The sequence below is a fragment of the Lepidochelys kempii genome, chromosome 2 (assembly GCF_965140285.1).
Source record: "Lepidochelys kempii isolate rLepKem1 chromosome 2, rLepKem1.hap1, whole genome shotgun sequence".
In the NCBI taxonomy this organism is placed as follows: domain Eukaryota; kingdom Metazoa; phylum Chordata; order Testudines; family Cheloniidae; genus Lepidochelys; species Lepidochelys kempii.
Genome location: NC_136381.1, coordinates 270,071,038 through 270,092,424, shown reverse-complemented (window position 1 = coordinate 270,092,424; position 21,387 = coordinate 270,071,038). Strand labels below are relative to the sequence as shown.

At 71.6% G+C, this 21,387-nt stretch overlaps 1 protein-coding gene across 1 annotated transcript in view; it reads right to left on the bottom strand.

The window, feature by feature from the left end:
- The window catches only part of LOC140906204 (SCO-spondin), a 122,405-nt gene that overhangs the window by 3,682 nt on the left and 97,336 nt on the right, over window positions 1–21,387 (bottom strand). The window contains 27 exon segments of the mRNA XM_078851346.1: window positions 823–953; window positions 1,405–1,465; window positions 2,054–2,149; window positions 2,496–2,704; window positions 3,067–3,231; window positions 3,619–3,665; window positions 4,434–4,585; window positions 5,954–6,081; window positions 7,074–7,244; window positions 7,892–8,094; window positions 8,671–8,809; window positions 10,180–10,296; window positions 11,608–11,769; window positions 12,478–12,621; window positions 12,691–12,759; window positions 14,439–14,485; window positions 14,681–14,805; window positions 16,769–16,899; window positions 17,719–17,809; window positions 17,811–17,878; window positions 18,543–18,648; window positions 18,650–18,721; window positions 18,795–18,967; window positions 19,065–19,111; window positions 19,391–19,543; window positions 20,111–20,351; window positions 20,711–20,842. Coding sequence (XP_078707472.1) covers window positions 823–953; window positions 1,405–1,465; window positions 2,054–2,149; window positions 2,496–2,704; window positions 3,067–3,231; window positions 3,619–3,665; window positions 4,434–4,585; window positions 5,954–6,081; window positions 7,074–7,244; window positions 7,892–8,094; window positions 8,671–8,809; window positions 10,180–10,296; window positions 11,608–11,769; window positions 12,478–12,621; window positions 12,691–12,759; window positions 14,439–14,485; window positions 14,681–14,805; window positions 16,769–16,899; window positions 17,719–17,809; window positions 17,811–17,878; window positions 18,543–18,648; window positions 18,650–18,721; window positions 18,795–18,967; window positions 19,065–19,111; window positions 19,391–19,543; window positions 20,111–20,351; window positions 20,711–20,842 — 3,380 coding nt within the window.

The following is a 21,387-nucleotide window of genomic DNA, read 5'->3' as shown; positions in this document are numbered from 1 at the left end:
TAACCGCGCCATGCCGTGCTGGCTTTACAGCTAGGAAAAGGGGCATGGGGGAGCCCTGCTTGGAGACCCCAGGGCTCCAGGGAATTTCCGCTGTGAAAGCTCCTGTGGGGTGGGCACGGCAGTGGATGTTTGGTTTCGGCGGAGTGACAAACGGGCTCGCGGGTTGCAATCTGACGCGGTGGATCTCGTGAGCACTGGAGAGAAGGGAGCCCCGGCTGACGGTGTGTCCCAGCCCCAGAACTGGAGCGCTTCCGACAGAGGCACGCAAAGCGCCGGGAAGGAACGGAAGGTTGTCAGAACAGGCGACTGCCGGCCACACACAGCCTTTGCGGGGTTTGCGGGGCTCTGGGGTTCGCCAGCACTAAACCATTGCCCAGGCAGGCTGAGAAAGGGAAACCAGCCCAGGGGCCAGCAGAGCACGATCTGCCATTTTCAGCGTGGAAAAGGGCCCTTGTGGCTGCCCCGTCTTGGCCGATCCCCGGTTCCAGTCCCTTTTTGCAATGGACAGAGGTGCCGGTGCACAGGGCTTGGGGCAACGGGATTCAGAGGCCACTGGCTCATTATAGCAAATGACAGCCTCACCGCTCTGTCTGAAAGGAGCTCCCGGCCCACCTCCACCGCCCTGCGTGGGAGAGGCCAGATCCGCGGCGAGGCCAGATCACACAGCCCTGTGCGGTCTCCAGGGTCAGGAACCTGCGGCTCAGCTTGCCAGGTGGCGGGCTCAGCTCGGCCAGGCCTGGGACGCTGGCGAAGTGCTCGGCCTGGGGGCAGCACTCTGCCCACAATCCCGGCCAGGCGCCAGGCTCTCTGGCTCTCACTCACCTCGGAGGTGACGCTGGTGCGGGAGGTGCAGCGGCCGCTGCAGTAGCTCACCTCCACGCCGTGCAGGGTGCAGCGCCCCTTGGTGATGTTCCGCACCTCGGTGTAGCGTTGGCACGCGGACGACGGCTCCTCTGCAAAGGAGCGAGGGGAGTCACCATGGCTCCCGTCTTGCGAGCCCTCCCACGCCAAAGGATCCCGCCCAGCCCCAGCATGCAGCTTCCTCTGGGGTGGCCCCCGGCAGCTGGCTAACAGCTCAGCGCAACAACCACCAGCCCAGGGCAGTAGCCCCAGCACAGTCCTGAGGGGACGTGGGGGCCGACTGGGCCAGGATGCCGGGCTAACGGGATGGCCCCTGTGGGCCTGAAGAATCAGGGTGAGGGTCAGGGCTACAATGTAATGCCTCCTCCGAAAAATGGCGCACACGGCACCCTGAGGGCCATGCGGGGGCACCGGGGTCAGCACCAACAGAGAGGAGAGTGCCCCCGAGTGCTCCCCCGGCAGCGCCCCCCCTCCCAGGGCCACCCCAGAGACTCCCAGTGCCAAGAGGGCCCCGGCGGCTCCCTGCCATGGGTGACTCCATACCGAATGATTCTCTCCGGCACACGGGGCAGCAGCTGCCGGGCTCCTGCACCTTCACTTCCCCCTGGGGACAGAGAGTGAACGTGAGTGATGGGCAGCCAGGGTGCCAGGCGCCAGGCCAGGGCTGGTGGCTCGCTGGCGCAGGACGGCTGAGCCCGGGCCTCTCCCGGCCGACAGCCCGTCACCCGTCTCCATGGCCGTGGGTGGCTCTGGCTCTGTCCCTGGTCCGGCCTTCAGTGTCCCCTGTGTAGGAGCCGGCCTGGGGCCATCTGGCCTGGGCTCAGAGTCGCTCTTCACTGAGCTGAGTCCGGCTTGGGAGGGATCTCCCAGCACTGGGCCCTCTGAGCCCCCCAACCTGCCCTCCACCAGCTCCTTCTGCTGTGCTCCAGGGGCTGCTGGGAGAGGCCGGGGGGAGGGAGGAGGACCAGGGCTTGTCTCCGTGGCCAGTCCCAGGCAGCGGGTGCACAAGCTGGTCTGGTTGGAAGGGGGAGTGTGAGGCTGTGGGCGGGCAGGCTGCCCGTGTGCGCCCCAAGGGGCATTGTGGCCCTGCCTGGGGGACGGGAGCAGACGTGCGGCCAGCCCGAGGTGGCTCCGCAGCAGCAGCGGGATCGACGGGCCGAGCCAGGCTGAGCCGAGCCGAACCGAGCCGTACCTCGAGGCAGACGAGAGGGGGGCAGCCAGCCGTGCACACGGCCCTCCCGTTCAGGCAGCGGCAGCTCTCACAGCCCTCCTGCCACTCGGCTCCGGGCTGGGGGAGAGAGAAGAAACGTTGGAACCAGCAGGGCCGTGGGGGACGGACCCCAGGCTCTGGCTGCCCTCACCCAGCGGGGCCGCATGGGGCTCCGGCTCCCCCAACCCAGCAGGACAGTCCCCAGGCTCCGCCTGCCCCAAGCCATGGGACCGTGTGGGGCAGACCCCAGGCTCTGGCTGCCCTGACCCAGTGGGATCATGAAGGGCAGACCCCAGGATCCGTTCCGTCCCGGGTGAAGCTGCCCTGGGCCTGGCAGCACGGCAGGTCCCCTGGCTGGGCAGGTCTCCCTGGTCCATCCCGTGCCGTGGGGGTGGGGGTGGAGCGGCAGCCCCTGCACACTCACCGGGCGCAGCTGGCCCCCGTGCTCACACTCGCAGTGGGCGGCGGTAACACAGTGCCCGCTGCTGTCCCGGTACCGCCCGGCCTCGCAGACGCAGCCTGGCACGGCCCCCGCACTGCAGTTGTGGCGGGGCTCCTCGTAGATCTGCTGGCAGGTTCGCTCGCAGGGCGCCGTGGGGCCAGGGCCGTGCCAGCTCTCCCCTGTGGGGCAGGCTGCAGCAGCAGCGTAGACACGTCAGGCCAAAGGCCCCCTAACCCGCCCTCCCTGGCGCAGAGCGATGGGCCCGCCTCGTCGGGCATGCCCCCTTCCCTGCCTGCTGCACAAGGGCAGAGCCATGGGCCCCTGCAGTCCCGTGTGCCCGCCACCCCCATCCCTGCCACCCTGAAGCTAGTGCGGGGGAAGCCCTGGTCAGTAGCCACTGTGGGGCCCAGGGGGGCGGCTCCCCTGTACCCCCCATAGCATAAGGCCCAGCAGCACACGGGGACCCTGCTCCCCGGGGCCCCGGCTCAACCCGTCACCCACCCCCACCCCAGCAGTCCCAGCCGGCCAGGCCGGGCCAGGCCGGGGGGCTCACCGCAGTCGGGCAGGGAGCAGGGCGTCCGGCGCGTCGGGGGGCCCAGGCACTCGGCCCCGTCGTACAGGCGCTGTTGGAGCTGGTGTCTCTGGGAGACCCGCACGCCCGGCCCACACGTCACTGAGCACGCCGACCAGGCTGACCACGCGGACCAGAGGCAGTCCACTGTGGGGAGAATGGGGGGGGGGAGTCAGGGCCGAGCCCACGGCGGGGGGATCTGAGCTGAGCCCTGGCATTCTGTGGGGGGACCAGCACCAACCCCAGGGCATTTGGGGGCTGAGATGTGGGTACTTGTCTGTTGCATTAACAGCTGCCACTTCCCCCGTGCTCGGAGGGGTGGGCTGCCCTCACTGCGTGGGCTCCATGGGTGCTGGAGGAGCAGAGACCTTCCGCCCCACAGCACCTGCCCCACCAACGCTGCCTCCCAGCGACCACCCCCCGCCAGACTCAGCTGGGCCGTCTCGCCGCCGGGGGGCAGGGCCCGGGGGGCTGCGGGCAGCACACCATGCTCCCTGCTGATCTGCCTGCAGGCTGGGAGTGGGGGTCTCTTACCGTTGCAGTCCCGCTGGGAGCAGCTGAAGGCGCCTCTGCGACAGACACTGCAAACAGGGCGAGGGCGTGAGATGGGAGCCGGCTCCTGGCTGCCGCGCCAGACTTGCCCACCCCAGGCACCGAGCCCTGCACCCCCAGCACTCGGCTCAGCCCCAGCCATCATCCCCACACAGCTGGGGAGGAAACTGAGGAGAGGAAGGGGCCTACCAGCCCCCACCCAGCAGGTCAGTGGCAGAGATGGGGATGGAACCCAGGAGTCCTGGCTCTCAACCTGATGCTTTATCCCACTAGACCCTACTCCCCTCCCAAAGCCGGGATAGAACCCAGGAGTCCTGGCTCCGAGCCCCACTCTAAGCTGTACACACGGCTCCTTCCCTGCTTGGGGGTTTCGTGCCATGGGGGCTAAGCGCTATGCACCTGGAGCAAGGTCAGTCCCACCGGCCGGCCCCCTCCCTGGTGAGGGGGAGTTCTGGTCCTGCCAGGGCCAAGCCGCCATGGCTCACGGCCCCCCAGCCCCCTGTCCCACAGTGGCCGTTCTGTGCCCACAGCCAGCCCCCCGGCTCCGTGCTGCCATCCCAGGCCCAGCACCACCTGTGTGGGGCAGACCCCTCACCCTCGCTGCAACCCCCCCGGCATCGTCTACAGGAGGCAGTGCTCCCCCGACACTGTCCATGCGGGGCAGCCTGACCCCCAGCACTACCTGCAGCGCCCCCCCCGCCCCCGCCCACACCAGCCTGCAGAGCGGGAGGGGAAGGCGGCCGCCCCGGGTAGAGCTCAGGGCTCTCCAGCCCCCCATGCCCCGGCTCGGCACTGACCAGCTGTTGCACTGGTGGTGGATGGTGCTGCCGGCTGGGTACTCTCTCGCCCGCTCCTCCTGCGACAGGCTGGAGGCCCAGGGCACAGCAGGTGCAGGGACCAGCGAACAGCGGCATTCCTCCGGGGGCACGCACCCCCCGCCCTGCAGCACCTGCAGCAACGAAGCAGCTGCCACTTGCCCCCCGAGACCGGCCGGGGAACCCCCTGTCCCCCCCTCAGAGACCGGGCTGGGGAACCCCCTGTCCCCCCCTCAGAGACCGGGGCCGGGAACCCCCTGTCGCCCCCTCAGAGAGCGGGCTGGGGAACCCCCTGTTCCCCTCAGAGACCGGGCCTGGGAACCCCCTGTCCCCCCCTCAGAGACCGGCCGGGGAACCCCCTGTCCCCCCTCAGAGACCGGGCCCAGGAACCCCCTGTTCCCCCCTCAGAGACCAGCCGGGGAACCCCCTGTCCCCCTCAGAGACCGGGCCCGGGAACCCCCTGTCCCCCCCCCAGAGACTGGGGCCGGGAAACCCCCTGTCCCCCCCTCAGAGACCGGGCTGGGGAACTCCCTGTCCCCCTCAGAGACCGGGCTGGGGAACCCCCTGTCCCCCCCTCAGAGACCGGGCCTGGGAACCCCCTGTCGCCCCCTCAGAGACCGGGCCCAGGAACCCCCTGTCCCCCCAGAGACCAGGGCCGGGAAACCCCCTGCCCCACCCGACACCCAGGCTGGGGAACCCCCTGTCCCCCGCCAGAGACCGGGCCCAGGAACCCCCTGTTCCCCCCTCAGAGACCAGCCGGGGAACCCCCTGTCCCCCTCAGAGACCGGGCCCGGGAACCCCCTGTCCCCCCCCCAGAGACTGGGGCCGGGAAACCCCCTGTCCCCCCCTCAGAGACCGGGCTGGGGAACTCCCTGTCCCCCTCAGAGACCGGGCTGGGGAACCCCCTGTCCCCCCCTCAGAGACCGGGCCTGGGAACCCCCTGTCGCCCCCTCAGAGACCGGGCCCAGGAACCCCCTGTCCCCCCAGAGACCAGGGCCGGGAAACCCCCTGCCCCACCCGACACCCAGGCTGGGGAACCCCCTGTCCCCCGCCAGAGACCGGGCCATGGAACCCCCTGTGCCCCCAGAGACCAGGCCAGGGACTCTGCCCCACAACCTGGGGAGGAGGAACCTGGGGTCCCAGGGAGCTGGCCCTTGTCCATCCCCAGCAGACTCTGTCCAGGCCCCGCAGCCAGGGGCCCGGGGCGCAGCTGCTGTCACAGGCGGTGTATGCCCTCGAATGGCAACTCATGGCCTCCGTCTGTTCGGTGCCAGACAGGACCAGCTCCTTCCTCCCTGCCAGCCCAGCCCTGGCGCCAGTGGTAGGAGATCTCTGCCCTGCCCCGGCTCAGTGCCAGGCAGGGTGTGCCCGGGCCAGGGGGCCAGGGGAGGGGAGCAGCAGGAAGAGGCCAGAGCCCAGCCCGGGGCCCCGCGGAGCAGGCAGGGCTGACGTCTCAGACCCAGGAAGCAGCAGTGGGGCTGACATTGGGGGCAGAGACCCACCTGGCCAGGAGGGCAGGCACAGCCGGGCTGGCACTCCTCCCGCAGGCACTCGGTCCCGGGGCGCAGGTCGGAGCAGGCGTGGGGACAGGCATTGGCGCAGCTGCTGTACACCTGGGTGCCCGGGCACTCTGCACACAGCAAGGGGGGGCAGGTCACGCTGGGGAGCCACGAGCCCCCCAGCCCGAGGGGGACCCATAGACCACAGGCAGGGGCGTCCACAGCCTGAGGGTCTCCCCTACCGCACCCACGTACAGACGGGGGCTCCCCTCTGCCAGACACGCCGTGTCCACGTACAGACGTGGGGCTCCCCTGCCCCAGACGCGCCGCGTCCACGAACAAACGGGGGCTCCCCTGCCCCAGACGCGCCGCATCCACGAACAAACAGGGGCTCCCCTGCCCCAGACACGCCGTGTCCACGTACAGACGTGGGGCTCCCCTGCCCCAGACGCGCCGCGTCCATGAACAAACGGGGGCTCCCCTGCCCCAGACGCGCCGCGTCCACGAACAAACAGGGGCTCCCCTGCCCCAGACACGCCGTGTCCACGTACAGACGTGGGGCTCCCCTGCCCCAGACGCGCCGCGTCCACGAACAAACGGGGGCTCCCCTGCTCCAGACACGCCATGTCCACATACAGACATGGGGCTCCCCTGCCCCAGACGCGCCGCGTCCACGAACAAACGGGGGCTCCCCTGCCCCAGACACGCTGCATCCATTACAGACAGGGGCTCCCCTCTGCCAGACACGCCGTGTCCATGTACAGACGTGGGGCTCCCCTGCCCCAGACGCACAGCGTCCATGTACAGACGTGGGGCTCCCCTCTGCCAGACACGCCGTGTCCATGTACAGACGTGGGGCTCCCCTGCCCCAGACGCGCTGCATCCATTACAGACGGGGGCTCCCCTCTGCCAGACACGCCGTGTCCACGTACAGACGGGGGCTCCCCTCTGCCAGACCCTATGCTGACAGGGGCTCTCCTCCAGGCCCCCCTAGGGGGGTCTATGCCCTCAGCCCCTGCAGGCTGACATGTTGGGGGCAGGCTGCAGGCTCTAGGGGGCGCCGCTCTCCCCCCATTCCCGCGCTCCATGCTGGATGCCCCTCCCCCCCGCCCCCAGCCTGTACCTGGCGTGCAGTTGTGGGTCTGGCAGGCGCGGTGCAGCAGCAGGGGGGCAGGGCAGTGCTCCCCCCGGCCCTCCCCTGGGGACAGCAGGCTCCGGCTCCGCTCCGACACGCCCCCCCCACAGCTGGCGCTGCAGGGGCTCCACGCCGACCACGGGCTCAGCTGGCAGCCGGCTGCGGGGGCAGGGCAGGGTCAGGCTGGGCACAGGGCTCACCCCCGCCAGGGCTCGGCAGGGGGAGCAGGCTCAGGGAAGGCAGCGACCGGGGTGGGATCCCGGGGCACCGGGGAGGTGCTCACTCCTGGGGGACACAACAGGCAACAAGGGCAGCAGCTGCTGAAGGGCCCCAGATGGCCGTGGGGCCGGCGCTCACCCGGGCAGGGCCGTGGGGCCGGCGCTCACCCGGGCAGGGCCACGGGGCCGCACTCACCCGGGCACAAACCAGGGCAGGGCCGTGGGGGCCGGCGCTCACCAGGGCAGGGCCGTGGGTTTGGCACTCACCCGGGCAGGGCTGGGGGGCCGGCACTCACCCGGGCAGGGACGGGGGGCCGGCACTCACCCGGGCAGGGACGGGGGGCCGGCACTCACCCTGGCAGGGCCGAGGGGCTGGCACTCACCCGGGCAGGGCCGTGGGGCTGGCACTCACCCGGGCAGGGCTGTGGGGCCCGGCACTCACCCGGGCAGGGCCGTGGGGGCCGGCGCTCACCAGGGCAGGGCCGTGGGTTTGGCACTCACCCGGGCAGGGCCGGGGGGCCGGCACTCACTGGGGCAGGTCAGTAGGTTTGGCATTCACCGGGGCAGGGCCGTGGGGCCGGCACTCACCCGGGCAGGGCTGCAGATTGCACTCCGTGATCTCCTCCATGCCGTCGGGGGTACAGGGGGCCCCGGCGGGGCTCTCCTGGCAGGGGCGGTGCCGGAGGGCACTGCCTCCCCCGCAGGTGACGGAGCAGGGGCTCCACTCCGCCCAGGGCCCGTAGGAGGGGCACTCCGGATCCGGGCAGGCGAAGATGCCGTTCGCACACGTGCTGCAGGCAGAGAGACGGCTCGGGGAGGGGGGGTCACAGACACACACCCGCACACACGATCTGCCCCTGCCCAATGGCTGGGCTCAGCCCCTCAGCAACTACCCAGCAGCGCCCAGCCCACATCCCGCTGGTGATGGGCACCCGCCCAGCTCTCTCCGGGCACTGCCAGCTGCCAGGCCCCCAGCTCGGGGCAGACATTCCTCACATTGCTCCTATGTGCCGGCCCTCGGGCTTCCTGGAGAATGTTCCCACCCTCCGCAGGGCCACCGCTCCCGGCTCTGCGCCCTCCCATGTTGGCAGCCCACTCCCGCTGGGTGCCACGGTCACTGCCAACCCCATCGACAAACCCATGGCAGTGGGTCGACGCACCCGGGTGGCCAGCCCGGCCTGGCTCTGGAGACCCCTTTGTGGCCTGCTGGGATTAGACGTCCCTTGGCGGTGTCTCCTGCGTGGCTCCCTTTGGGCCACGCTAGCCCTTCCCCGGGCCAGGGTCCCCTCCCAGAGCGAGGCGCCCGGCCAGCCCCTCCGGAGCTCGGGGGGAGGATCCGGGCCCCCATTCGGTTGCCCGCTCCTTACCAGTTGTGACAGTCCAGCTCGGCCGCCTGCCCCGGCCAGAGCTCCCGCGTGCCGTTGGCTGTGGGCAGCCCGCAGCGGCAGGCCAGGATTGGCACGCACACGCCGTCCTGCAGCAGCTGCCCCTCGGGGCACCGGCAGCCTAGCGGAGGAGCGGGAGGTCAGGGGTTGGGACCAGGCACCCTGAGTTTGGGACTGAGACTGCAGGAAGGGAGAGGTGGGGGCTGAACAGGATGTGGGGTTCAGTTGGATGGCAGGATGGGCTGGGGGGCCTGAGTGGGAGCTGTGGGGCTGGTTATGGATGGGGGGAGAAGAGCTGAGCAAGTGCTGTGGGATCGGGTAAGGATGGGGGAACAAGGGGTACTGGCTGATCACCGTGGGGCTAGGTACAGATGGGGTGGAGGAATGAGGGGGCTGAGTGAGCGCCGTGGGGCTGGGTAATGAGGGGCAGAAGGACAAGGGGGCTGAGTGAGTGCCGTGGGGCTGGATAATGTGGGGCAGGAGGATGAGGGGGCTGGGTGGATGGGGGGGATGAGGGGGCTGGGTGAGTGCCATGGGGCTGGGTAATGTGGGCAGGAGGACAAGTGGGCTGGGTGAGTGCTGTGGGACTGGGTGGATGGGGGGGACAAGGGGGCTGAGTGAGTGCCATGGGCCTGGATAATGTGGGGCAGGAGTACAAGGGGGCTGGGTGAGTGCTGTGGGGCTGGGTGGATGGGGGGGAAGAGGGGGCTGAGTGAGTGCCATGGGGCTGGATAATGTGGGGCAGGAGTACAAGGGGGCTGGGTGAGTGCTGTGGGGCTGGGTGGATGGGGGGGAAGAGGGGGCTGAGTGAGTGCCATGGGGCTGGATAATGTGGGGCAGGAGGACGAGGGGGCTGAGTGAGTGCTGTGGGACTGGGTGGATGGGGGGGGACAAGGGGGCTGAGTGATTGCCGTGGGGCTGGGTAACTTGGGGCAGGAGGACAAGGGAGCTGGGTGAGTGCTGTGGGGCTGGGTGGATGGGGGGTCAAGGGGGCTGAGTGTGTGCCGTGGGGCTGGGTGGATAGGGGGGGACAAGGGGGCTGAGTGATCGCCGTGGGGCTGGGTAACTTGGGGCAGGAGGACAAGGGAGCTGGGTGAGGGCTGGGTGGATGGGGGGTCAAGGGGGCTGAGTGCCGTGGGGCTGGGTGGATAGGGGGGGACAAGGGGGCTGAGTGATCGCCGTGGGGCTGGGTAACTTGGGGCAGGAGGACAAGGGAGCTGGGTGAGGGCTGGGTGGATGGGGGGTCAAGGGGGCTGAGTGCCGTGGGGCTGGGTGGATAGAGGGGGACAAGGGGGCTGAGTGATCGCCGTGGGGCTGGGTAACTTGGGGCAGGAGGACAAGGGGGCTGAGTGAGTGCTGGGGGGCTGGGTGGATGGGGGGGACAAGGGGGCTGAGTGAGTGCCGTGGGGCTGGGTAATGTGGGGCAGGAGGACGAGGGGCTGGGTGAGTGCTGTGGGGTGGGTACAGCTGGGGGTAAGCGGGGGCGGGTACCTGGCTTGCACTCCCCCTGCAGACACTCCACGTGGTCCCACAGGTCAGCACAGGTGCGGGGGCAGCGGTTGGCGCAGGCCGGGGCATGCTCCTTGCCCCGATCTTCACACTCCTCCCCTGGGGGCACAGACGGGCAGTCAGGGAGCCCCCATTCCTGCCTTGGAGCCAGCCCCACTTGAGGGCATGGCCAGGAGGGGCAGAGCCAGAGTCCGTCAGATGCCCGGCGGGCAGGTTCCCAGCCACACCCGGCTGGGTCTGGAGCTCCCCGCCCCGCTGGGCATCCCCTCCCCCAGGGCGCGGCAGGAAAGCCAGACGGGGCGCAGCTCTCGAGCGGGGAGCTCCCATCCCCCCAGCTCCCAACAGCCCAGTCCAAGGGCCCTGCTTGCCACGGGGCGACCATGAACGGGGGACTGGGAACCCTCACAACGCCTGGCAGGGCCTGTGCCGGGGATGGTCCTGAGGGGGAGGCAAGGCCCTGTGCCGGGCACGGATGGATGGCAGGGCCCTGCTCCGGGCATGGGTGGGCAGCAAGGCCCTGTGCCAGGTGTGGATGGATGGCAGGGCCCTGTGCCGGGTGCAGATGGATGGCAGGGCTCTGTGCCAAGGACGGGTGGGTGGCAGGGCCCTGTGCTGGGCGTGGATGGATGGCGGGGCCCTGTGCCGGGAGCAGGTGGGTGGGACCCTGCTCCGGGTGCAGGTGGGTGGGGCCCTACGCCGGGGGCAGGTGGGCGGCGGGGCTCTGCTCCGGGCGCGGGTGGGCGGCGGGGCCCTGCGCCGGGCACGGGTGGGCGGCGGGGCTCTGCTCCGGGTGCGGGTGAGCGGCGGGGCCCCGTGCCGGGTGCGGGTGGGCGGCGGGGCCGGGAGCGGGTGGGCGGCGGGGCCCTGGCCGGGTGCGGGTGAGCGGCAGGGCCCCGTGCCGGGAGCGGGTGGGCGGCGGGGCCCCGTGCCTGGAGCGGGTGGGCGGCGGGGCCCCGTGCCGGGAGCGGGTGGGCGGCGGGCCCCGTGCCGGGCGCGGGTGGGCGGCGGGGCCCGTGCCTGGAGCGGGTGGGCGGCGGGGCCCCATGCCGGGAGCGGGTGGGCGGCGGGCCCCGTGCCGGGAGCGGGTGGGCGGCGGGCCCCGCGCCGGGCGCGGGTGGGCGGCGGGGCCCGTGCCTGGAGCGGGTGGGCGGCGGGGCCCCGTGCCGGGAGCGGGTGGGCGGCGGGGCTCTGCGCCGGGCGCGGGTGGGCGGCGGGGCCCCGCGCCGGGCGCGGGTGGGCGGCGGGGCCCGTGCCTGGAGCGGGTGGGCGGCGGGGCCCCGCGCCGGGAGCGGGTGGGCGGCGGGGCTCTGCGCCGGGCGCGGGTGGGCGGCGGGGCCCCGCGCTGGGCACGGGTGGGCGGCGGGGCCCCGCGCTGGGCACGGGTGGGCGGCGGGGCCCCGGCCGGGTTACCTGGGCAGGCGGCCGTGTTGCAGCTCTCCGACTGGACCCGGGCTCCCCAGCACTGCCTGTCCTCGGCCGGGTCCCGGACGTGGCGCCGGCGCAGCCGGAAGCCACCGCTGCAGGGCTCCCGGCACGGGCCCCAGGGGCTCCACTCACTCCACAGGCAGAGATCTGAGAGCCAGAGCCAGAGCTGCAGCGCTGGGCATACAGCACGCCCCCCCATGGGCCCTTCCCGGCCCCACGCTCCTCACCCTGCCCGTGGGGCAGCAGGGATGCCAGCCCCTGCTCGCTCCATGTCCCGGACACCCTCCGCCCCTGGGCGCATCCACCCGCCACTGAAATGCAGCCACTGCTGGGGTAGGACGGCTGTTTGGCAGCAGCAGGCTCAGCAGTGCAGGAGGGGACCCAGTTGGGGGGCAGGGGATTGAGGGAGCCAGGTCGGGGGGAGGAGGGAGGCTCCCAGAGCCCCAGCTAAACACCCTGAGATGGGCATGTGGGGCCAGCACTGACAGAGGGTAGAGCGCCCCCGCCTGAGTCCCCCCGTCCCTACAGCCCAGCACCCCCTTCCAAGTCCCTGCCCCGCTCCCTGCAGCCCGGCGCCCCCTGCCAAGTCCCCACCCCACTCCCCGTGGCCCAGCATCCCCTGCCAAGTCCCCGCCCCGCTCCCCGCAGCCCCTGCCCCCTGCCCAGCCCCCGCCCCTCTCCCTGCAGCCCAGCACCCCCTACTGCCACCCTGGGGCACCGGGGCCAGTGCTGACGGAGGGGCTAGCCCCCTCCATTCCCCGCAGCAGGTGGGTTTCTCTGGGCGTCTCCCATCCGAGCAGTGACCCCGTCCAGCCGTGCCCCGTGCGCCCCGCTGCAGCCCCCTGCCCCAGTTACCTTCGCAGAGGTGGGGGTTGGGGCAGAGCTGCTCGTGCTGCAGCTCGGCTGAGCACAGCGCTGCCTCGCCGGCCCAGGGCAGGCCGGTCTGGGGGTCCAGGCACACCCTGTAGCGATGCTGCACCGAGGCCAGGGGGCCGATGTCTGGCTGGGGGTGCCCACTGTCCTGCCAGCCGCCGTGCTGCGCCAGGAGCACGGAGAGGGTCCCAGGGCGGAGAGCTGAGAGGGGCAGGCAGGAGGTGCAGGGCGTCCAGGCCGACCACTCGCTGAGGGGCAGCAGGCCTGGCAGGGCAAAAGCCACAGGCAGGGCCCGTGAGCCCCACTGACGCCACCACGGGACGGGCAACAGGGTCAGCGTCTGCAGAGAGGGCCACGGTGCGGAGTTTCCCTCCATCTGCCCAGCTCCCGCTGCCCTGCCCAGGGCACCGACACCCGGGGGAGGGGGCTAAGTAGAGGGGCACCGATACCCTGGGGAGCGGGGCTGGGCAGAGGAGCTGGCAGGGACGCAGACCCAGACTGGCCCGGGCCTGCATCAGCAGAGGGGGCAGCTAGGCCACGGGCAGAGGCCATGTGCCCCTGGAAGGGTAGGACAGGCTGGCTGGGGGGGCAGAGGGTGGGTATCGGGGATAGGGGCTGGCTGGTACAGGGGTTGGGTATAGGGGTGCAGGGGAAGGTTGGCTGGAGAGCCAGGGGGTGGGTATCGGGGTGCAGGGACAGGCTGGCTGGGAGGTGCAGGCTGGCAGGTACAGGGGTTGGATATAGGGGTGCTGGGGCAGGCTGGCTGGGGTGGCAGGCGGGTGATAGTGGCTGGCTGGGGGGCAGGCTGGCTGGGAGGTGCAGGGGGTGGGTATCGACACGGGGGCAGGCTGGCGTGCGGGGGGAAGGGAGCAGGTATCGGGGATGGGGTGGCTAGGGGTGGCAGGCTGGCTGGGAGGTGCACGGGGTGGGTATTGGGGATAGGGGTGGCTGGGGGTGGCAGGCTGGCTGGGAGGTGCAGAGGGTGGGGATACGGGTGGCTGGGGGTGGCAGGCTGTCTGCGGGGCAGGGGTTGGGTATCGGGGATAGGGGCTGGCTGGGGGTGGCAGGCTGGCTGGGAGGTGCAGGGGGTGGGTATCGGGGTGCAGGGGCAGGCTGGCAGGGGCAGGGGGTGGGTATCGGAGATAGAGGCTGGCTGGGGGGCAGGCTGGCTGGGAGGTGCAGGGGGTGGGTATTGCAGTGCAGAGGCAGGTTGTCTGGGGGGCAGGGGGTGGGTATCGGGGATAGGGGCTAGCTGGGGGTAGCAGGCTGCCTGGGGGGCAGGGGGAGGATACCGGGGGTCCAGGCTAGCTGGGGGTGGCAGGCTGGCAGGTACGGGGGTGGGTATAGGGGGGAAGGGGCAGGCTGGTTTGGGGGCCACGGGGTGGGTATCGGGGATAGGGCTGGCTGAGGGGCAGGCTGGCTGGGAGGTGCAGAGGGTGGGGATCAGGGGTCCAGGCTAGCCGGGGGTGGCAGGCTGGCAGGTACGGGGGTGGGTATAGGGGTGCAGGGGCAGGCTGGCTGGGGTGGCAGGGGGTGGGTATCGGGGATAGGGCTGGCTGAGAGGCAGGCTGGCTGGCAGGTACAGGGGGTGGGTATCGGGGTGCAGGGGCAGGCTGCCTGGGGGAGCAGGGGGTGGGTATCGGGGGTAGGGCTGGCTGGGGGTGGCAGGCTGGCAGGTGCAGGGGGTGGGTATGGGGGGCAGGCTGGCTGGGGGGCAGGGGGTGGATTCGACAGGGGGGCAGGCTGGCTCCCCCACTCCAGAGATCTCAGAAGGGCCCTGCCCTGGTGCCAGGGGACGGAGCGAGCGGGGCCCGGAGCCGTCCAGGGTCCATGCGGCTCAGTCCTGTCTCGGGCCGACAGTGCCACCCCCACAGATCTACCCCTGGGGAGGTTGCTCCTGGCGCCCCCCTGATGCCCGTGGGTGGGCGGGGGAGGGTACTTACCCTGGCAGCTCTGGCTGCTGCACTGCAGCGCCCCCTCCTGGCACACGCTGCAGAGACAAACCGGCTGGTTAGTGCCCATCGCGCCCACGGTCCTGCTGCTGGCCCCACCGGCCCCGCCTGGCGACCCCCTACTGCACAGAGCAGCCACCCGCCCTGGGCTGGCCTGGTCCCCCCTGCCAGGCCGGGGAACATGCCATGCCCCCAGGCCCCCCGCGGTCCGGCCCCGCTGCCCAGGCACTCACCACTCTTTGCAGCCGACGAGCACGGTGTCCCCTGCCGCCAGGTACACGGGCCCCTCGCCCGGGCGCAGGTGGAGGCAGCCACACTGTGCGGGGGGCACGCAGGCTCCCCTCTGCTCCACCAGGCCCTGCCGGGGCACAGGAGCAAGGGTGAGAGGGGGCAAAGCCCCGGGTCCAGCCGGGCTGCCCTGAGGAGCAGGTGCCCCAGCCCATTGCCCCAGGCTCTGCCCAGCGCAGCGGTAGATACCCCAGGGAGGGGCTGCCCCCAGTGCCCACACCCAGCTGGGTCTAGCCCACTGCCGGGGGGCACCCGGCCCCGACTGTCTCACTAGATGCCCCCGTGCCTTCCCACGAACCCTGCCCCCCTCGGGATCTCTGCCCTGCCCCTCGTCGCTCCCCCAGTGCCCATCCCCCCTCCCTCCAAACCGAACCCAGTACCCTGCCCCCCTGGGGTCTGTGCCCTGCCCCCCGTCGTTCCCTCAGTGCCCCTCCCCACAATCCGTACCCAGTGCCCTGCCCCCCTCGGGGTCTGTTCCTCGCCCCTAGGTATCTGGGCACTGGCAGGGCTGTGAGGAGCAGGGAGCTGCCCCTGCCGAGGCCTCACCGCCTCCCTGCAGCTCCGCCATGGCAGTCGGGGATCTGCTGTGTGGGGGCCAAGCACTGGCCCTGCTGGCCCAGAAAGCTGCCCAGGGCCCTTCCCCACGCTCGTGCCTTTGAGAGGCAGGAGCCTGCCACGGGGACGTGCCTGCTGGCCAGCTGGGCTAGGCGCGCCCTGCAGCTGGAGGGCCGAGAGCCCCAGTACGGGCCACCCCCTTGCTCAGGACCAGCTATGCCTCCTCTGAAGACTGCGACATTGTCCTGCAGCAGTGAGTCCCTCCAGTTACCAGCGCCTGCCAGGCAGGGCTGGCTGGGATCACTCCCCCTGCCCTCTCCTGCTGAGAGCCCCCCAATGTACCCCTGTCCCTCCGCGCCCCTCTCCTGCTGAGAGTCCCCCACACCCCCCAACACGCCCCTGCCCCCCACCTATTGAGAGCCCCCAATGTGTCCCTGCCCCTCTGCGCCCCTCACCTGCTGAGAGCCCCACAATGTGTCCCTGCCCTTCCGTGCCCCTCTCCTGCTGAGAGTCCCCCGCACCTCCAACACGCCCCCTGCCCCCCACGTCCCTCTCCTGCTGAGAGCCCCCCGCACCCCGCAACATGCCCCTGCCCCTCCACTCCCCTCTCCTGCTGGGAGCCCCCCGCACCCTCCAACACGCCCCTGCCCTTCCGTGCCCCTCTCCTGCTGAGAGTCCCCCGCACCCTCCAACACCCCCTGGCCCCGCGCCCCTCACCTGCTGAGAGCCCCCCGCACCCTCCAACACGCCCCTGGCCCCCCACGCCCCTCACCTGCTGGAGCCCCCCGCACCCTCCAGCACGCCCCTGGCCCCCCACGCCCCTCACCTGCTGAGAGCCCCCCGCACCCCCCAACACGCCCCTGGCCCCCACGCCCCTCTCCTGCTGAGAGTCCCCCGCACCCTCCAACACGCCCCTGCCCCCCACGTCCCTCTCCTGCTGAGAGCCCCCCGCACCCCGCAACATGCCCCTGCCCCTCCACTCCCCTCTCCTGCTGGGAGCCCCCCGCACCCTCCAACACGCCCCTGCCCTTCCGTGCCCCTCTCCTGCTGAGAGTCCCCCGCACCCTCCAACACGCCCCTGCCCCCCACGTCCCTCTCCTGCTGAGAGCCCCCCGCACCCCGCAACATGCCCCTGCCCCCTCCACTCCCCTCTCCTGCTGGGAGCCCCCCGCACCCTCCAACATGCCCCTGCCCTTCCGTGCCCCTCTCCTGCTGAGAGTCCCCCGCACCCTCCAACACCCCCTGGCCCCGCGCCCCTCACCTGCTGAGAGCCCCCCGCACCCTCCAACACGCCCCTGGCCCCCCACGCCCCTCACCTGCTGAGAGCCCCCCGCACCCTCCAACACGCCCCTGGCCCCCCACGCCCCTCACCTGCTGAGAGCCCCCCGCACCCCCCAACACGCCCCTGGCCCCACGCCCCTCTCCTGCTGAGAGCCCCCCGCACCCCCCAACATGCCCCTGGCCCCCGCACCCCTCACCTGCGGGCAGTAGCAGCCGGGCAGGCACAGCGGGATGTCTGTGCACAGCTCCTGGCGCTGCAGCGTGGAGCACAGGCTGGCGCAGGGGAACCCGCACTCCCGGAACTCGAAGGGAGGCTCACAGCTGGCCTCTGCGGGGCAGGGGCACAGGGTCACCCCCAGCACAGGGCTTGCCAGCCGGGAGGGGACGAGGCTTCCCGCCTGGCCTGCAGCATCACAGCTACCCGGGTGTCCGATGGCCCCACGGCCAGGTACCCGGCGGGGGGAGCTCAGGGCAGGGCGAGGGGCCAGAGGGGACCCACCATGAGGAGGGGTGAACAAATGGCTCTGGGTGCCCCCAGGGGGTGCTCTCCCCTCTATGGGAGACACTGCAGCCTCAGAAAGGGCAGTCCCAGGGGTGCCCGGGCACCAGCGCGGGGGGTGGGGGTGAGGACAGTGCTGGAGGGGGGAGTCCCCTGGGGCTCTGGAGTGGGGAGGGCAGGGGTCCATCCTGCAGGAGGCGCTCTCTGACCGGGGCAGGGGAGGAGCACCAACCACGGGCGTGAGAGCAGAATTCCTGCTGGGCTCCACCGCCAGGGTCCCTGCCCCAGCCCAGCCCACCCCACCGGGCTCCCTTCCATTGTCCCTGCCCCGGCTCCTCACACCGGGGCTCCCTCCCAGGGTCCCTGCCCCAACCCACCCTGCCCCGCCCCACCGGGCCTCCCCTTCCATTGTCCCTGCCCCGGCTCCTCACACCGGGCTCCCTCCCAGGGTCCCTGCCCCAGCTCCCCCCCGCGGCTGCTCCCCAGGGTCCCTGCCCCAGCCCAGCCCACCCCACCGGGCTCCCTTCCATTGTCCCTGCCCCGGCTCCTCACACCGGGCTCCCTCCCAGGGTCCCTGCCCCAGCTCCCCCCCCGCGGCTGCCCCCCAGGGTCCCTGCCCAGCCAGTCGTGCCCCGGCCCCGCCCTCACCCGAGCACTGGGAGGCGTTGCAGGTGCGGAACTGGCCGTCCAGCCCCACGCACAGCGCCCCCTGGGGGCCCGGGCCCAGCTGGTTCCGGTAAGCGCTGTTGCACCAGGAAGCTGCAGGAGCACTGGGTCCATGGTGTCCAGGGGCTCCAGGAGCAGTCGCCTGGGGCAGAGGAGAGGGGCACAGCATGGCAGCCTGGCACGTGCCCTCGAGCCCCGCCCAGCCCCCAGTGGCCATGGGGGGCTGGGCACTGGCCTGGGCCCGGGGCACGGCAGCTGCTGCCGGACCCTCCCGGTGGGGAGCCAGAGAAGGGGCCGTGAGTCCAGGAGAGCCAGGACAGCTGGGTCTGGTCCTGGCTCCTAACTGACTCTGGCCAGGCCCCCTTCCCTCAGCCCCCTGCCTCAGTTGCCCCCTCAGCCAGGAAGTGCTCTGGGGGCAGGGAAGAAGAGCCCGATGTGTGCCTCAGTTTCCCCCTATACTGTGCCTAGCTGCCCGAAATTTGCTCTGAGAGCAGGTTAAGGGGGGTGGGGGGTGGGCGGGTCGCTGAGCAGGCTGAGCCATGGGGGGAAGCAGGAGGGGCTGGAGCTGCGTCTCAGAGGCAAGGAGGCCGCACGGCTGGCCCTGGAGGGGACCCTGGGGGGTCGGGCACACTGCGGGGGCTCCTCCAAGGCCAGCCCCGACCCCGTGGATCCGACACTCCCATGAGCTCCTCTTCATGCAGGGCACCCTGCCCCGAGCAGGCCAGACGGGGGTACCACGGCAGGCTGAGCGCACGCTCCTTCGGGGCTGGCCACCACCCCCCGCCGTCCCCAGGGGATGCCCCTACCTTCACAGGGCCGCAGGTAGCAGGGCTCCACCTCCTGGCGGGCGCTGGCATTGCAGGGGGTGCCGGGACCCTCGGGGCTGGGGCTGGGGCAGGTGCATGTCCCCCGTCCGCGTGGCCAGACCGGTACCACAGACGCGTGAGCAGGGGCTCCAGGCTGACCAGTCGCATCGCTCGGACCGCTGCGGGAGGGGACAGGGTCAGCAGGGGCGCGGGCTCCGGGTCCCCTCCCCAGCCCAGGCGGGCGCCACTTACCTGGGCAGGGCTGGGCAGCGCAGCCCTGGGCCTCGGCCTCGGGGGCCGGCGCAGTCCGAGCCGTTGTTGCGCGGAGGCGGGGTTGATGCAGGCCCTGGTGCGGACGTGGGTGCCGTTGCCACAGGTCACGGGGCAGTCGGACCAGGGAGACCAGGGTGTCCAGGAGCCGTGCACTGGGGGAGACGGGCAGGGTTAGCACGGGGGGGGGGGTTCCCCTCGGCGGAAGGGAGTAGGGGGCAGGGTGCCAGGAGCTCCAGGAGGGGCACTCACCCGCACATGCGATGTCCTGGCAGTAGATGCCCTCCGGGGTGCAGATACTAGGGGGAAGGGGCAGACAGATGGTCAGGGCGGATGGGGTGGGGTCCCCCGGGTGGCGCTGAGTTCTCATGCCCAGCCCAAACGCCCACACCCTCAGGAATCGCCCCTTGGGGAGGCAGGGCAGGGGTCAGCCCCACTGTACCCGTGGGCAGGGACTGGCGCACGGCCACCCAGCTCGGAGCCCCGGTGCCCCGGCTCCCACTGAGTCCCAGCAAACACTCGGGCCCCTTGCCAGGAGGGCGCACGGCTGGTACGGCTGCCCCCCCCGGGGCACTGACCATTGCTGGCACTCGCCCAGCAGCCAGGTGTCCCCCAGGCGTCTCTCCCAGCCCTGGTGTGGGCACAGCGGGGGGCAGGGCCCCTGGGGGCAGGGCCGGGTCTGCAGCTGCTCCTTCTGGCACTCCCTGGCCCAGGAGCCCGACGTGGCCGTCCTGGAAAGGAAGGGAGAGGGGAGAGCGTGAGACGGGCCCAGCAAGCCCATGGGGGGCAGGGGCTGGCCGTGCCCTGGGCGCCCAGGGGAATGGCACTCAGCACTGGAGCGCCCCCAGCCAGCAGCCCCAGCCCCGCCCCCCCAGCACCCCCTGCTGGGAGCACCCTGCCCCACCCCCACGGTGCCCCCTGCTGGTATTTCCCCTACCCCCAGCACCCCACCCCCACCCCACAGCACCCCCTGCTGGGAGCTCCCCCCCAGCCAGCACCCTGCCCCAACCCCACGGTGCCCCCAGCCAGCAGCCCCACCCCCACCCCACAGCACCCCCTCCTGGGAGCCCCCCCCAAGACAGCACTCCCGCCCCCTCCCCCCAGCACTCCCTGCCGGGAGCCCCCCCCGGCCAGCGCTCTCAGCCCTTCCCACAGCGCCCCCTGCTGAGATCTCCCCCCAGCCAGCGCCCCGCCCCGCTCCCCACAGCGCCCCCTGCTGGGGTAGGCTGGGGCTGGAGCTCCCGCAGCCTGGGGTCTCCTGTCCCGCGAGCAGGGAAGCCCTGGGCGGGGCCCCTCACCTGAACCGGGTTTGCAGCCCGTCCCCACAGGTGACGCTGCACTGGGACCAGCTGGACCAGTGGCTCCAGTCGCACTGGCTGGGGGGGCAGGTGCGGTGGGTGCAGAGCAGCCGCCCCTCGGAACAGGTGCAGTTGTTGCAGCCGTCGTGGCGCAGGCTGCCTGGCACCCAGCTGTGCCCCTGGGCATCGGTGCACTCGCAGTGCTGCGGGGAGACGCAGGCGCCGTCCTGCTCCAGGGTCCCTGCACGGGGACGGGGGACACGGTCACGCCGGAGACCCTGCCCCGGGCACGGCGGGAGGGCTCTGCTGGGCACCACCAGGACTTCTCCGGGGTGCCATAGACCCCGCACGCCTCCCAGAGTCGCCGTGACCCCTGCTTTCGGCACGCAGGAGCCGAGTCCTAGGTCCCATCTGGAGACTTGGCACCCTGGCAAAGGGCCCCCGGCTCTGCAGGCCCTTGGGGACCCCGGGGTTCTCGAGAGGATGGGCTTTGGCCAGCCCTGCAGAGGAGGAGTCCCAGGGGGTGAATAACACCAAGGCAGCGGTCCCCCAGCCCCCCAGAGTGCCCTCTCGCCCCAGCCTTCTGCACAGGGCACCCACCGTCTGGGCAGCGGCAGCCGGGCTCGCAGGCCTCCCCGTCCTGGCACGTGATGCCCTCCTGCAGGTCCCAGCAATGGCGTGGGCATCTGTTGGCGCAGTCCACCATGGCCATGGCAGGCGGGCATCCCTCCTCTGGGGTGCAATGGGGACTGGTTATCCCAGGGCTGTGACCCCTCCCTGCAGCCCCACAGATACAGCCCCTCACCTGGGCAGGGCTGGGCAATGAGAGCCGGGGGGAGGGGCAGGGCTAGAGGGGCCCCGGGTTTGATCTGGGTGGTAGGGCTGGGGAGGGGCCCCGGGTCTGATCTGGGTGGCAGGGCGGGATTGGGCGGAGACCAGTCACGTAGTGTCTCTGCCCCTAACAATGCCAAATGCTCCATAGTCCTCTTCGAGCTCGGGGGTCCCTCCCCTGGTATTGCTCCCCACCCCCACCCCGAGTGCCCTCTGGTGCCCCCACCTTTGGGGGCTGCAGTGTGAAGCACAGCACCTGCCCCTTCCCTGCTCCGGGAGTGGAGCCTGGCTGCACAGCCCAGCTCTGGGGCTACCATGGGGTGTGCCAGGCCAGGTGCCATGTGCCAGCTGGCAGTGCTGGGCAGCAGGGGGCAGGGCAGGGCGAGCCCCCTAAGTGCACCAGCCAGGTGTGTGGGGCTTCCCACCTGAGATCCCACTACCCTGCA